General features: G+C 42.7%; 1 protein-coding gene across 1 annotated transcript in view; it reads right to left on the minus strand.

Moving 5' to 3' along the window:
• The window catches only part of UTP20 (UTP20 small subunit processome component), a 63,200-nt gene extending 47,943 nt beyond the window's left edge, over positions 1–15,257 (minus strand). The window contains 14 exon segments of the mRNA XM_030959448.1: positions 2,069–2,157; positions 2,673–2,828; positions 4,783–4,961; positions 5,577–5,654; positions 7,083–7,217; positions 7,721–7,867; positions 9,455–9,610; positions 9,994–10,131; positions 11,229–11,310; positions 12,282–12,470; positions 12,946–13,078; positions 13,271–13,337; positions 14,462–14,542; positions 15,126–15,257. Coding sequence (XP_030815308.1) covers positions 2,069–2,157; positions 2,673–2,828; positions 4,783–4,961; positions 5,577–5,654; positions 7,083–7,217; positions 7,721–7,867; positions 9,455–9,610; positions 9,994–10,131; positions 11,229–11,310; positions 12,282–12,470; positions 12,946–13,078; positions 13,271–13,337; positions 14,462–14,542; positions 15,126–15,170 — 1,675 coding nt within the window. The 5' untranslated portion in view covers positions 15,171–15,257.
• Positions 15,258–16,514: the final 1,257 nt, after the last annotated feature.

A 16,514-nucleotide genomic window follows, 5' to 3' on the forward strand; every position in this document is an offset into this window, starting at 1 on the left:
TGTGGACGAGTCCACACAGGAGCAGGATATCCCAAAGCATCTGTGGCTGTGGTTAAGTCCATGACAGAGTAGGAACATCTCAAAGCAACTATGGCTTTAGTTATGTCTATGCTGCAGCAGGTGTACCTCTGAAGGAATTGTGACCCAAGGGTAAATCCATGCTGGAGAAATTACACCTGAAGCATCTGTGCCTGTGGGTAAGTACATGCTGCAGCAGGTACACTGTGAGTCCTCCCCAGCTATGCATGAGGTCATGCTGGAGCACCTCAAAGTGAGTGGCCATAGACAAGTTCATGACAGAGGGAGGGAGAGCAGCCACGGGCAAGGCCACATTTGGAGCAAGTATATCTCTGAAGGCACTGTGGCCCACGGATAAGGCTGCCCTGGAACAGGTGCACCCCAAAACACCTGTGGTGATGGGGAAGCCTACACCACAGCAGGTATATCCCAGGAGAAACTGGGACCCAGAGGTAAGATTCCACTTGGAGCAAGTACTCCCCTAATAAGACTGTGGATAAATTCAAACCCAAGCAAGGGCAAGGAGAGGAGTTCATTGCAATGTTAAACCCTGTGGCCTGGCCCAAAGGGACTGGGGTGGAGATTATAACAGATACAACTTTAAATTTTTGTAACTCATTTCAGTCGATTGTAGTAGCTTTAAGTCACATGCAGTAGGAATTACTATAGCAGGAACCACCCAAACCAATGGAGGACGAGCTGTAGAAGAAGCAGCGCAAGTGCAGCAGGAAATTAACATGAGCTGACTCTGGTGGCAAACAATTCCACACAAGACAACAACTCTCCTGTCCTGAGTGACCACCATAACAGATGGAACCCAGATTTGTGGATAAAATGAACTCAGCAGATAATTCTGTGAACATTTTACAGAGGTGGTCCACAGACTAAGGGAATGATATTATATCAAAGGATGGGAAGGGAAGAGGTGGATAATGAGGCTGCATTGGATAGTGTGGTACCTGAGCATGACATAAATGGTATCGAATAACAGGCAGCGAATGTGCTGGTTTTGGCTGGGATAGAGCTGAGTTTCTGCATAGCAGCTGGTATGAGGCTCTGGCCTGGATCTGTGTTGAAAAGAGTGTTGACAACACAGGGATGTTTCTGTTATCAGTGTGCAGCACTCACAAAGCATCCAAGGCCTTTTCTGCTTTTCACATCAGCCCACTAGTGAGTGGGTTCAGAGTGCACAAGGAGCTGGGAGGGAATACATCCAGGACAGCTGACCCCAACTGACCAAAGGGGTATTTCAAACCATATGGTCATGCTCAGCAGATAAAGTGGGGAATGTTCAGTGATGGTGCTTGTCTTCCCAAGTCACTATTATGCATGGCAGAGCCCTGCTTTCCTGGAAGTTTCCTGCCCACCCATGGGAAGTGGTAAATTAATTCCTTGTTTTGCTTTGTTTCTGTGTGTGGCTTTTGCTTTACCTATTAAGCTGCCTTCATCTCAATCCACAAACTTTTACTACTCTGATTCTCTGCCCCATCCCACTGGGCAAGTATGAGCAGGTAAGCAGCTGTGCGGGGCTTAGTTGCCAGCTGGGGTTAAACCACAAGGGTCTTTTTTGGCACCCAACATGGAGCTCAGAAGGTTTGAGACAATGATATTTAATTGGAGTTTATAGCTGTCATTGATGAGTAGCTATTCACTGAGAGATGCTGATGTCCTAAACTTTGCACTACAGGTTTGGATTGGAGCTTATGAGTCAATAGTCTCTCCTTCACTTGACAGCTTCAGCCTGAATTTGATTTAGATAGATTTCCTTCCTCTTTTTTTTCCTCACTTTCTTCTTTTCCTTCCCAATTACCTCTGTCTTCCACTATGCAGGACATCTGTCACCCCATCATTATTATGAACAGCAAATGTTCCCCCATTGTTTCCTGGAGGTTGTTTCCTCCCAAGCTTTGCTCTTCTAGTTTAAGTCAAGCTGGTAATTGTGGAAACAATGCTACCACTATTCATTTTCATTCTTTGTGCAATCAGAAAAACGGTTTTATTTTTTTATATATCAACAAAAAGCAAATAACAGGAAGTAACTGTAACTGACCTTTGCAGAGGTTTCCTTTGTCAATAGCTGTGAAGAGAGAGTCTATAAAACTTGTTACATGAGGCAGAATGTGGTCTTTGTTCATTGGTCTGTTCAAAATAAATGGGAAGACTTTTATTTCTGTTACACTGACTCCTACATATAGAATTTTCTATCCCATTTATCTCTATTAAATTACATGTAGCTCATTCCAAGTTTGAAACCAGCAGCAAAACGTTTTTGCTATTTCTGACTCACAATTTAAGTTGTAGCATTCACTGCATCTTCTTTCTAGCTAGTCCTTCAATAATTACTGAAAAAATACTGTTGAGAAAGGATAGTGCTTAAAACACACAAACTGAAATGTGTCAAGAACATCTCTATACACTAAAGCACCAAATTTAGTGAGCAGGCAATCAAGAAGCAGATATTCTATTCCTGTCTTTGCTGTTGACTCATGGTATTTCCACACAGCACTTGTTTTTGTCTTCTAACCCCAGTTTCCTGAGCCTAGAACTAGCACTTATTGTCTTTTCCTTAGTAAAGTGATTTCTTACAGAATGAGAGCAAATAGGCAGTAAGAAAGTAGACAGTACTACAGAAATACATGACAACAGTCCCTTACCTTATATGTGGTAGTACAACCAAGGCAACCCAAGACTGTGAAAGGTCAGTGATGTCCTCCTTCTCCGGTAAATGCATTAAGGACAGTACATGATCCAACACTGGTACTCCTGTCTTTTCTCCTTGTCTTTTACTTGTTTGTTGCCTTGTATTAGAGCTAAAAATAAACCCAAAATTTTTAATAATTCACCACTGCATATCAGAGATTGTTCCTTTTGCTCCTATGATATTCAAAATTATGTTGTCTACTTCTAGCAAAAAGGACTTGCATAACACAAGAGATTTTTTTCTTCTCAATGCCCTCTACTTAACAAAACATCATCTAGTCATGCTGAAGAGCACAAAACATGGCCCACAAGAAATGTCAGCTCTTTATTTCAAGTTCAAATAATTTTTCTAGAAGAAAAGACACTGGTTCTCAGTTGAACACCTCACAGCTGGGACATATAGACTCTAGGAACACCTGAGAGTCATCTCTATAACTGTTGCTAATAAACCACAATAACATTGACACAGATGGATGACAGAAAACAATCAGTGAGTAAAAGTTTTGGGACTTAAATAGAATCACAAGGTGAGCCCAAACCAACAAGCCTATTTGCAGATAGAAAGGGCTGATATCATAATGGAACATATGAACAGGAGTCCTTCACACTCATGCACAGCAATCTTTCCATTCCACCCAGTGCTTGCAAGATCACAGCCAGAAAGCTGCATAGGCTTCACTCTTCAAGAAATACAGAAGCTCATTAAAAGCCAACAATAAGAACTATTAGAGGCTTAAGAAAGTACATTTATGAGATAAACCTCAAGGAATTAGGATTGTTGGTCCACAGAAAGAAGATCTCAGACATTTCTGATGATGAAAGCCTGCCATTTGTAAAAGCTTGATGCAAAGAGTAAGACATATTCTGCTCTTTATGCTTCCAGCAGATAAGATAAGCAGCAAGGGATTTAAACTGCTGTAAAGAAGGTTTAAGTTATACACTGAGGACTGGGGAAAAAACCCTAACAACCCAAGAAAAAACCAAAAGCCAAAAAGCTCAAATAAATAAAAAACCACCTGTGTAAGTATAAAGATACCAAAGTAGTGGCACAGACTGCCAGCGGCAGCTCAGAAATCTCCAGAATTGGAGTACTTAAAAACTAGGTAGGAGACAGGGTATGCAACTCTTGAGCTGTCTCCTGACAGACATTTACACCACTGACATTGCAAGAGCACAGAAAGCCAGTCCAAGCAGGACCAAGGTCCTTGCTGCTCTGTACTCCAAACCACTGAAAAAATAGAGAGATCAAGAAACAAAGAAAACAAGGGAAGAAAACCAAATTTAATAATTTTGACTCAACTTTCTGTTTCCAAAACCTCAATCTTTCCACTACTATTAAATAAAAATAGGAAAAAACCACACAGAGTACATTGCTTAAAGGAAAAACCAGACCTTACATAAAGGCAATACAAAGTCAAAAGTTTTGAATTAGCTGAGTTAGAATTACTAGAAAAATCACTATCATTAGATTAGCAATGGTCATTCTGTGCTTCAGTGGTTACCCCTAATTCTCTAAAGAGGCTCCAGGGAAAGCAACAACTTCATTGCAACCAAGCTAGGTTTGCAACTAAAAGCAGTCAAGCTGTGCAGCACAGTGCTGCTTCTGGATTAATTACATGTCCTTTGATATCCAGCTGTGCTCTATGGCAAGGCTATTGTACTGCTGCCAAGAAAGCTCCTGGACAAGACATTTGCATACAGGGAAAAAAGCTGGGACACAGGCAGGAGGTCAGCAATGATGAGAAGCTGAATTGCTGCACTCACTACAAAGATTACCTGCCAAGGGATGCAGTTTGCTGATGGTGTAACAGATCCCCATCATATGTGCACCACAACACTGTTTGTATCAGAGATCACCTTTCCAAAGCAGCATCTCTTCTCATATGATTTCAAAAAGGAAACTGATGTCCTACTATATCACTTGGTTTGCAAATCTGCCAGCAATATTACCATTTTATGCAACTCCAGCAAATACTGGAGGGCAACTTTTATGTGCTCTGCACTGCCTTCAGACCTAGAGCCACACAGACACATCTAGTGTTAGCTAAACTTGACAAGTCTCACCTGACAGATGCCTCAGTGAAAACAAGAGGATACTTTTCAAATGCCATTGAACCAATGGTAGGAGGCTCTGCTTTCACCAAAATGAGTTTAGCCAGAATTGCCATGGCCTCATCCTTTGTGATGGCATCTGTGCCAGAGAAGCAATGTTCAATGTATTCTAGAAAGCATGGGAGAAAATGCTGAAGAGACAAAAAAAAAGGTAAAAAGTCAAAGATTGGAAAGTCTCTTTAATCATCATCAAATCCACAAAAAAACCCTTGACACCAACCACAGGGAAATATAAATGCTCACAAATAAGCCAGCAAAGCATTGGACTTAGCAGTTCTGGTGCCCCTAGACACCAGCAGGGACTGTAATTTAATGCAAAAACTCATTTTGCACCAAATCCAGTCTTATCAGGACATTCCAGATCCTTGACTTGGCTTTCACCTCCCATTCCATTTAATTAATTTGATTCCTCCCAGATCACCATTTATACAGCTTATTCTTCATTTCCACTTAGTTTCTCCAGAACTCATTCTCTTCCTCCCATCCATAACACACTCACCCTCTTAACAAGCTTCTTTTTGTGAACAGATATCTATCACCCTCTCCAACTCTGAGAACCCTTAACAACTTTAACACAATAGCACAAGTAACCTCCTTCCTTCTTATCAGATCATAACAGAAGTTTAAATAAACATCATGGCAATACACAACAATCCTTCAGCATTCAAGGCAGGTAAGTATACTGTGGATTCTCCAGTTCCCTTTAGCAACAAAAATAAACATAATGCACAATCACTTCCACCTACCCTCTCAAATTGCTTCATTGTGAACATTGCTTCAGAGAAGTCCAAAAGAAAATGCCGTTCAAATCTACTTGCAAATACCTGCGAGATTCAAGTGAAAGGTTGCAGAATGAGAGACATTTCATAGTGAGCTCTTCACTACCCATGGGACATATTTTCTGGTATACAAATCAAGCATTCTTTGAACTCTTGAGATACTCTGCTTGGCCCTCTTGCTAATTCCAGCACACAGAGCAGCATTGTTTCCAAGTGACAATTTAGGTACAGAAATGCACGGTCCTTTTTAACAAGCCCTACTGACACAACCCTTTTTGACCAACACTGCTGGATCTTACTGTCTGTGCAAAGACAACTGAGCTATCTCTTCAGTGTGATATGGAAAATAGAAGTTGAAAGTTCTAGGACTGCAGCACAGACACACTACCTGTTAGGAAAAAGCTTAGGCCCAAAACATATTTCAACTCGGCATTCTTTCTGTGCAGCAGGTTGCAGAAAGTTTATTACCTCATGGGCAGAGCAAACCTCTGTGCTTTTGAAGGATCCAAAATAGGAACAGTCCTTTGAGATAGCCAGGATCAGTACTCCTCAATGCCAAGATAAAAGACACACCCAGATCTCTCTTTCCCAGACCCTTCAGAACACAAGGACAGCTTTAAGCCTCCTCCAGTTTTAACAGAAGCCCACACAAATATCCTCAAATGTTTGAAGAAGTCTGCCGAGCAAAACTGGCCTCATGCTACAGGCAAAACCAATCTTGCTTCAGCACAAGTCAACACTGAAGACCAGATGAAATTTGATCTTCTTTAAACAATTGCAAGTCTTGCTTTCCCATTGTAAATCGTGCAGCATTTTTATTCAAAATATTTTTTCACACACACTACAACTATGGTCCACACAGTTAACTGCAAAATTATAATTTACTGTAACATGAAAACTAAAGAATAAGACTTCATAGCATAATCTCCTTTTGATCTTTGCAACACTACATTCGATAGGAATGTGTGCAGCTAATAATGTCAGTGCTCCAGGAGCAAAGGTAGTACTGAAATATGCCTACCCCTGTACTTTCTAAATCAAAACTGCACTTGTGTGAACCTTGTTCACAAGGCTAAGGCATGCTCATTAAATCCTTGGAAACTTAATGATTTTTTTTCACTAAGTTTGACTCAATGATCTGCTTTATCACCACAGGCAGGATGCATTCCTTCACTGCTCTCCTTCCTTTCTCTACAGAGGCTGTAGGTGTTTGAATTAGAGCCTGTATTTCATTGCAATGATGTCTGCCATGGTGACACTGTTATACTGACAGCCTGTGCAAGACTGTCAGGTAATCCCAACACCTCTTCAGCCTTTTTTTAAGGCATTGGGCAGGTTCTTCATTATCTGTGCAAAAGGCTGAAGGGAACCTTTATAGCATATTTCCTGGCCTGAAATAGAATGTCCAGAAATCACCCTGCTCTAGGGAATTTGAAGACTGGGATTTCTGGTACAAGCAGCAATCCTAGTTACCTTCTGAATAGCTTCCTTGGTCAAAGACTCTGGCAACAAAACATTTTCTGCCAGCAGGAATGCAGAAATGGCATTCAGCAGCATCTTGCAGCAAGATGATGAGAGATACGGTGTCTGTAACATTTTTATTAAAACCTGAAATGAAAAAAGAGAACTCTATATTTGTTCATGAAGATAATGATTATCTGGTCTGAATGGCCTGGACAGTCCCTGGACCAGGAGGGCACAGAGTTCTAAGCTTCAGCCCACAGAACCAAATCCTACTAGCCCCACTGAAGTCTGAAGGCCCTAAATCTAGTCTAATGGGGTCAAATGTATGTGAATCTGGCAGAACTGCTCTATACCACTGATATGGGGGGGACCTCCTCCACAGTGGCAAGAACAGCCTCTAGAAGCAGTAGACCATTTTCCCCATTGCTCATTTAAAGCTGGGCTACACTAGTATCACCGTACAGAGGTAAAATCTCACCTCACAGGATCAGAGAGGTAGCAATACTCAAAATATATGTATGTCTCTGTTCACTCAAATCCCAAGCCCAGTGATGCATCAGAAATGTGTACGAATGCTTCAGCTGACCATACCTCTTCCATATTCAAACAATACTTCTCTGACACATCTAAGTACCAGTCTGACCCACCTGACAGACATCTTCAGGCAGTGAGATTTTAGATCCATTTGCATGTTCCACTAAGATCAGATAAGCTTGCAGAATCCTTTCTATCTGCTCTGAAGCCACAGAGCAGTTGACCTTCGTTATTTTCTTCTGCAAATCTAGGAGTGACTCCTGTTTAAATAAAATAGGGAACTTAAATGCTTCCGATAAATGAACAGACTCTGTTTCGCTTACCGCTATTTGAAGGACATTCTGAAGAATCAGTATCTCAGCTGCCCAACAAACTATTGTTGGTTCTTTCATACATATTCCACAAATCAAACTGCACAGAAACACTGTGAAATTTCCCTTAGGTAAAAACATATCCCAGATTTCTTGGACAGAAACACAAGGAACTCCTAAAATAAGGGTCTCCAGAAAGGCTGACACTTGACATACAAAGCAGGAAAAAGAAATATTGGGTTCCACACCCACAATGGCTTGGAAGCACCCAGCTTTCACTAGAACTATCAGAATTTAGGTACTTTTACACTTTATGCATAATTTTGCTAATGTGGATGCTGAGAGATTACTCATATAATGTACATTCTACATTAGTGTCTCTTTCTGACCAGAAGATATAAACTCTATCCCTGATTCAATGAATTTAACTCAATTTAGACAATTATCACAGACATGACTACTTCCCTCTGAGCAAGATATCCCCTGTGCATCCATCAGTTCACAAGGTAAAAGAAAAAGCCTCATTAAAAATAAAAGGAAATATGTCACAAATTTCCAAGATTTTGTAACAACTGCAGATGCTGAGTCAAAGAAATCTCAGGGATACAAAACATTCAGTGATAAACAAATCTGTAGCTAATGACAGTCAGGTTAAAACTGCTTATCATATTGGGTGAAGCCAGAGGAACAGGATGGTATTTTCTAGGAAACCGGTTAGTCACAGGAAAGCAGACTCAAGAAGGAACCAACAGGAGTTATTTACCCATGCTGGAAGGACTACCCTAAAAAAGCTCATCTGAACCACTTCCTGCAGTTTCCTGTTTCATCCCTCTCAGGAGCACAACTGACAGTCTGTTGTTAGCTGCAAGAGGCTTCAATCCCCCTACCAGATGTTTGCAAACTTTTAAATATTGGTCAGGTAAGTAAAACACATTGCCAGGCTGCATCATTGCTGATTATTCCACATCACCCTGATCCAACATAGCACAGCCCACATCACCCAGCTGTGCTCCTTCAAACCAGAGTGTAACCCCCAAGCAGCAACACAGGAACACCCAGACTGAAAACATTCTTTCAGTACCTGGCTGCAAGGCTCAAACTTGGATTTTCAGGTTTAACCCAACTCTTTGCCTTAAAAAGATCTGAAGGGCAAAAAGCTTCCCTTTTACTGTCATAAAGTGCTTTTGAACCACCAATAGTTCAGCAACATAAAACAAGCACGACATTCCAGCAAGGGTTCTGCAATGCATGCAAAGACAGACTGTACAAACCATCCTTGCCTCGCCACAGGAATGAGTTCCAAGTCTCACCTGCAGTAGCTCCCTTCTCACTCACAAAACAGCCACCAGGGTAAGTCTGAGCTTAGAAAAGAAGGGTGGAATTTTTCCCATGACTCTGTATTTTGTGTTTCCAAAGCAGATAAAAACCCATTTCTGGTCCAGTAAAACACAAACACTTTCTTCAATAAGTGCAGAGTTTTTTCTCAGTCACTCATGAATAAAAAAATAACAGTAAGAAGAAAAACAATCAGTGTACCTCCAGGCACTTGAAGACAATGTCAAAATGCTCCTTATGGATATGCACTGCAGCTGATTTGATCATTTGCTTGAAGGCTTCTCCAACAGCTACCCATGGTAGCTCAATTTCTTCTTCAGTCATAGGCCCCAGCTTCATCAGAATTAACTTCATAGCCTGCACAGGAAAAGAGTATATAGTGTTCTTACACTTAGAAAATAAATCTAGCAATCCTAAAACCAATTAGTGCACGGTATTGCTAAAATGTTCCAGTGATCTCAATCCTTTCTAGAATTGAGAAAAAAATAGACTATCACCTAAAATCTGAAATATCAGCAAGAAGTGTGATATCAGCATACAGGAATAATGAAAAGGAATTACTTAAAACAACCATCCTGTCTCCAAAAATATTCTTAGAAGGCTTTCAGATCCTACCAGGTAATTACCAACATGCTTATCACCAAGGAGCCACTGAGGTGAAGGAGAAAACACTCCTGGTTTCAGTGAGCACTGCCTAAGGCCTGTTACAGTAACAGTTAAAGCAGCAATCTTGTCTTTACCGTCTCTGCACAGGAGTGGAACATGTTTCGAACACCCTTGCACATCTCAAAAAGCAGCTGTCCTACACCTTCCACCTTCTCAGGGTGCTCTCCCAGGTCACGGAGCATTAAATTGAAGAGTTCATTTTTATCAGAAACCTACAAAACATAAGGGGAAAAAAACGTTATCTTCTATTCAGAGCTGCCAGATGGATAGAGACAATCAAAAGGCTCCACAGCACCATGTTGTTCTCCTAGTCCTGCCTTCCCAGAACAGCCCAAACTCATTATTTCTGTGACCACACAAGAAAATTCAAAGAAGAAATTTGATCAGCTATTCAGTCACTACAGCTCCCACAGCCCCAGAATGTACACAGGTCTGCTGAGGTCACTGCAGCTGAAATATATGGGTTTCATTCTTCTCATGCACATTCAAACACATGCATAAATGCACTGTTAAACTGGTCACAACTGAAACAAAAAAGTCCCTGTCCTGATGAGAAAAAGACATGAATGAGCTGAACACAGAATCCAGTCATCCAAAACTAGAACCACACTTGAGAATACTGCAGAGACTTCTGGTCCAATATTATAAACACCTCAGTTTCTGAGGATTTGACTTAAAGTTCAGAAATTTCCAAAAACAACCAAGCAAATGAATATGTTTTATTAAGGTCTCTCAACTTAGGACAAAAATTGAGGATACTCAAACTTGCTAGCCAGTCTAAGGAATCCTGGCTTTTGTATGTTTTGATTAAAGAAAACCCAACAATTAACACTCCCTTTCCTTACTTCATGAAGGTTGCTGAGTGATCTTGGCTGATCTGCCTAGGAATGTTACATACAGTGATCTTCAGGAGTGTAAAAACATCACAAGAATTTTAGTTCTACAAAGGCCTTTAAGTATTTGCGAAAAAGGCAGTAGGTAAATGTGCTTAAACAAATTCAAGCCTCCCTTCTGCAGGATTACCTTACTATTTGTAGTAATTTTAGATAAACCAACCACAGGCATTCAGTTTAACATCTCTAAACAGAGAGTGCTAAGGCCTCCATTTGCACTACTGACACAGAATGCATGACATTCTCAGTATGACAAAAAAATCCCAACAAAATGACAAAAAAATGACAACTCAGGACACACTGTATGCCAATTCAGGCTTTGCTAACCCTTCTCAGGAGAAAACCTAATATTGCACATTGAATTCAAAAACCACCTCAAAATGAAGATAGCATCAAAGTACAAACACCCCACTTACCTTTCTCATTAGAAAGACAAAACTTTCAGCAGCAAAGTTTCTGATGTGGAGTTTGTGGTGAGCCAGCAGGGTGCTGTACAGGCTACAAAGACACAAAATAACCCATTGTCTTAGGGGCAATGCAAGAATTGCCATCAGCTGGTTAAAAAACTGTTTCCAGCCTACATTATCACTTTTTACAAACACTAAGAACCTGTCCTTCTAGAGAGGGCCAATACCTTCCCTCATCTATATTCCTTTCCACTCTCCCTGCATAAAGAACAACAGTGCCAGGCAAATTAAGCCACAATCAGAAATACCTTTCAAATCTGCAGATCTTCACAAATTCAACTGCAACATCAAGATTTTCAAAATATATGTTTAGCAGCAATAAGTGAAATGAAAGTTGATTTATATGCCAGATTTGTATTTCAGTTGAGCCAACAGGCTCTCCTGTACACTTAAAAGTTTTGAAAGATTCAGTTTGCAAGGCTGACAAATATTTGCAGTTTGCTGGTATCAGTAACAGTGGCAGATGGCTCATCACAGGTTCATTGCAGAGGGAGTGGTGCCTCAGATTCTCTCAAATTGAGCAGATCATTTTTCAATATGTTCAACAGCTTAGCCTGGGCTGGGGAGGAAACCTAACCAGTTTTTTGCTCCATCTGTTCTAAACTGAAATTAGGAGGAAGAAACATGGAACCACTGTCTATGTCAAAAGGAAGAGCCCAGCTACACCAGCAATTTAAGATTGAACAAGTGGTCACACTGGGTCAGGCCACATGCTCAGTCAGTCTACAGCAGCTGCCAAAAGCAGACACCTGGGAAAGGTTTAAAAACACAGCAAGCATGTAGAAAATCAGCCTTCAAGCACCTGCAGCTCAGGAACTCCCCAAGCCCAGAAGTCCCTGCATTTGGTAACTCCCTGGAGCTTGGCCAGTTCCTCTCAGAGAAAAGCTGTGAAAGCATGCTAAAAAGTATACTGAAGAATTAAGCCATGCATTCATGGGGCATTTACACTTCTACAGCATCTAGTAACTGCTGCTCAAGACAGACACTAAATATGGGTTTTACCTGTATATGTTGTGTATGTCTTTCACCATCAATCTCCACAAATACTTGTAGAGATAGGAAAGAGAGGTAAACGCCCATTCTAGCAGCTCTGTATCCTGTGTGTCCAATAACTTGGTGATGGCCAGGAAGAAGTCATGAAAGTGAGGATAGAAGTCAGCCTGAAGATCTCGAGCCAGCTGCACCACTAGACTGTTTCAGAAAATACACCAGTGTTAGTGCATTTCAAAAACAAACCAATCAAAACCTAGTTAAACACTGCATAATCTAGCACAGTCTCCTTGGAAAGAATGGCAGCATCACTTTTACGGGTCACTTTTTAAAAAATATCACCTATTAGGCAGCTGTGGATAGCAAGAATCTTAAAATTTTCAAAAAATCAAACAGACAACAATAAACAAGAAAACAAATTATTAATGTCAAACAAAGCACATTAATATAATGTCTGACATTCAGTAACACTCCAGCTGATTTGTTTGCCTTGTCACAACTGTATTTTTTGAAGACTTAGAACCATAAAGCTCTACCAGGGAAATACGACCACTTTGGGCATCTCATTCCTTATTTTCCTCAAGCACAATAACGATAAAGAACACTTACAACAGGAATCATGCTTACTTGTAATACCATCAAGGGTTACGACTACTTCTTGTGACCATATACTTACTTTAATAGGGGCTGATAAGCAAGACTGCCTTCGACTTGCAGATGTGTCTTCAAGCTCTGCACAACAGCACTTTGGTAATAAACCAGCTGGTTGAAGGACTGGCATTTGTTGGCCACTTCATTATAGAATTGCACTGTTCGAACAACAAAAGAGAAGCTCTGAAAACTAGTCCAGTCCCTGGTAAGCATATAGGGTGTTAAAGAATAACAGTGCTCCAGAGCCCAGTCCAAAAACCAGCCAATAATGTCCCACTGGGCTCTGGATGAAGAAAAACCATACTTTAGCAGTCTAAGGGAAGCAGGAAACATGAATATAGATGACATACCAAAATGGCGAGTGAGGTTCAGCTCCTTCCATTTCCGCAGTCCTTCAAAAAAGTAGGTTTCAACCTCCTGCCAAAACAAAGATGAAGAATAGCTACCAACCTTACTGAATGTGTCCTGCAAAGATGTGAGGTTCAAATTAAGACAACTATCAAGTGCCTTAAACATTTAAAGAATATTCTAAGAAATCTTAATTACTCATTTCAACAGGCACTATGGAGTTTCCCTGAAAATAAGCCTTTCTTTCAATATTCAAAACACATTTGAAAATATTTTCTGATGACAGGACTTGTTTAATAATTGCTTTTTATACCTCTATTGACTGGCCTTGATAATGTAAGATGCTGAGCCATAGTTCACCCAGCACAATGCCTCGGGATTTTCTTTTGGCATCCTCTCAGCTACTGAGTGGGAAGTTCAGAACAATCCAGAAGGCCAGGTAGCAATAACATGCAAAGTGCTACAATCATAATGATGATTTATATGACACATAGAAATGGTCCTTGTGATCCATAAAGACACATGCTCCTACTTTATACACATGTTGCAAGTACATGGGTGTCAACAGGTAACAAGTGAAGTGTCTCACGTGACAAGTGATAGGAAGGAGGAAATGGCCTGAAGTTGTGCTAGAGGAGGTTTAGACTGGATATTGGAGAAAATTTCTTCACTGAAAGGGTGGTCAGGCATTAGAACAGGCTGCCCAGAGAAGTGGTTCAATAATCATCCCTGGAAATATTTAAAAGATGTGTAGATGTAGCACTTAGGGACATAGCTTAATGATGAACTTGACAGTGTTAGGTTAACAGTCAGACTCAATAATCTTAGAGGTCTTTTTCAGCTTATGATTTTCAAACTTCAGATTCTATTGCAACTACTCAGCATGTGCAAGTCTTTCAAAGTGTGGTTGTAGGACTGCTAAAAGACACAGCAGCATTTTTCATGTTCACAAACAGGCCCACCAGCCACATGGAAGACCTCAGAGTGATGCTGACAAAGACCCTCAATGGCAATACTGCAGACCAGGTAAAAAAGTAAAAGGGAACAAAGCATGAAATGAGGCTCCAGAAAAAGCAGTTCTCACAGGAGCTCCTTTCCAATTTCCTCCTAAATAAATTTCTTAAGTGACTCTTTCATGGAGTATGTCTACTTGTGATGTTATTTCAGAAAATAATCACAATTGCTGCTCTCACCTCAGCATAGCTCCCAGTTCTGTCAATGCGATGAATAATATCAATATTAATGTTGCTTAGGCGCTCCGAAAAGGTAAGAAACTGCAAAATAAAGGACATATTTCTTGCTCAATTCTGAGCACAGCCCTTCCAAATCTCTCTCAATAGTACACATACTGCAAACAGAAACCCCACTCCTAAAGACGGGCTGCCGGATAATACCCCTCAATATCAGCCCTACAAGAAGATGAGGCAAAACGCCCAGGAGCAGGACCGACCCTCTACTCTCCGACCTGCCAACCGAGGCGCGCAGCCCATGCGTCTGCACAACACCATGACAGAGATGCACAGAAATCTACCCAGCTTTCAGCAAACTGCCCCGCTCTCAGCCTTCCTGAAACAACCCTGGTTAATTTCACTGCATTATTCCCTACGCTAGGGCGGCGGTGCGCCTGCTGCCTGTCAGGGACGGTGACGCGGCGGCCGGAGCTGCCGGGCACGGGGCAGCAGCCGCTCTCCGGCCCCGCTGCCTCGGCCGGGACCCTCGCAGCGCTGAGCAGAGCCCGCCACGCCGCCGACCCTCACGCCTCCTGCCGCGGTGCCGCTTCGGCAGCCGGGCACGACCACTGCACTAACACCGAGCTCCCTTCCCCCGGCCAGCAGCCGCGTCCGGGCGGGCGCTCACCCGGTGCGTGTTGCCCGACTTGTGGGCCGTGGGCTTGCTCTTCATGGTGGCGGCGGCGGGACCCACAGCGAGTCCCACACACGTGCGGCCCTACGCGCCAGGCGCCGCCATGCCGGCACGGGCTGCCGGGAGCAGGGGCGGGACCGCCGGCGGAAGGGGCGGGCGATGCCGAACGAGACCTGTGCCCGGAGCTGGGGGAGGTCCTGTCCCCGTCTCACCTTGGCACCGAGCGAGGGTTCCCCAGCGCCGTGGGCAAAGCAGCCCCGCTCCGCCGCTGTGGTGTAGGACGGCGGGCTGGAGCAGCTCGGTACCCGGGGGAGGCCACAGCGGTGCCCAGGGAAGAGCAGTTTGTGCTACGGCGAAAGATGATGGGGCGGAGCGCAGCCCACAGCACAGCCCTGATGGCTCGTCCCGGAACGGCCACTGCCCAGCTCCCTGACCTCAGTAGTGATTTTCGTCCGGACCTCAACAATTTAAACAAAAATGTTCATCGCAGATAAAGTACATGCAAACCAAGTCCTCGCACAAGAGCAAATGGTTACAGACTGGTCGTCCCTTGCAATACCACGGTTTATGGGAGCTTCTGCCAACGGCTGCAGTTGCAGGAGGGGAAGGACGTGTGAGTGAGGTGGGAGATGAAGTTAAGGTGGAAAGGAGCTTTTGTGCGGGCAGGTGTAGTAAGGACAGCTCAGAACCACGCCGTCGTTCGAGGTTGCATCTTGTCCAGCTTGAGAATTTGTCCCTGCCCAGGCTGCCAGTCCTGCCTGCTGCAGGCAGCTCAAGGCACTGTCAAAAACCAGGCTTGCAGGCTGTTCAGACCGGGCCACTGTCAGAAACCAGGCTTGCAGGCTGTTCAGACCGGGCCACTGTCAGAAACCAGGCTTGCAGGCTATTCCGATGGAAAGACACCCAGGTGGATTTGAGCATGGCTGAAGTTCACGATTAGGAGCACGTAGGGACCCACAGCTTCGAACAGACCCAACAGGTCTCTCAGAAAGGCTGCCCACAGGCAGGCAGTAAGCCCTTAGCATGATAGTCATCTGGATAGGTAGGGGAACGTGCTTGCTTCAGCACCTGTGGAGTCAGAGCTACTGAGACAGCTTTAAACCTTGTTCTTCTGCTGTAGGAATAGAAAGGACTTCTAGCATTTGCATTAGGTGGGAAGAGAATGCCTAATTAGGCATTTAAGTTTGAAAAGGTTGGCTTAAGTGATTTCAAGGCCAAATATCTCCATAGAAAGTGCAGCCAAAAGCATGCTGAGAGGTCTAGATCCACAAGACCTTAGGGACCAATATGCAACTGTTTAAAAGCACAAATAATCCTCCAGAAGTGGTTAATAAATTCACTTACTATGTCTCCTACCTATTGTATACTTGTGGAAAACAGTAA

The sequence above is a fragment of the Camarhynchus parvulus genome, chromosome 1A (assembly GCF_901933205.1).
Source record: "Camarhynchus parvulus chromosome 1A, STF_HiC, whole genome shotgun sequence".
Lineage (NCBI taxonomy): Eukaryota > Metazoa > Chordata > Aves > Passeriformes > Thraupidae > Camarhynchus > Camarhynchus parvulus.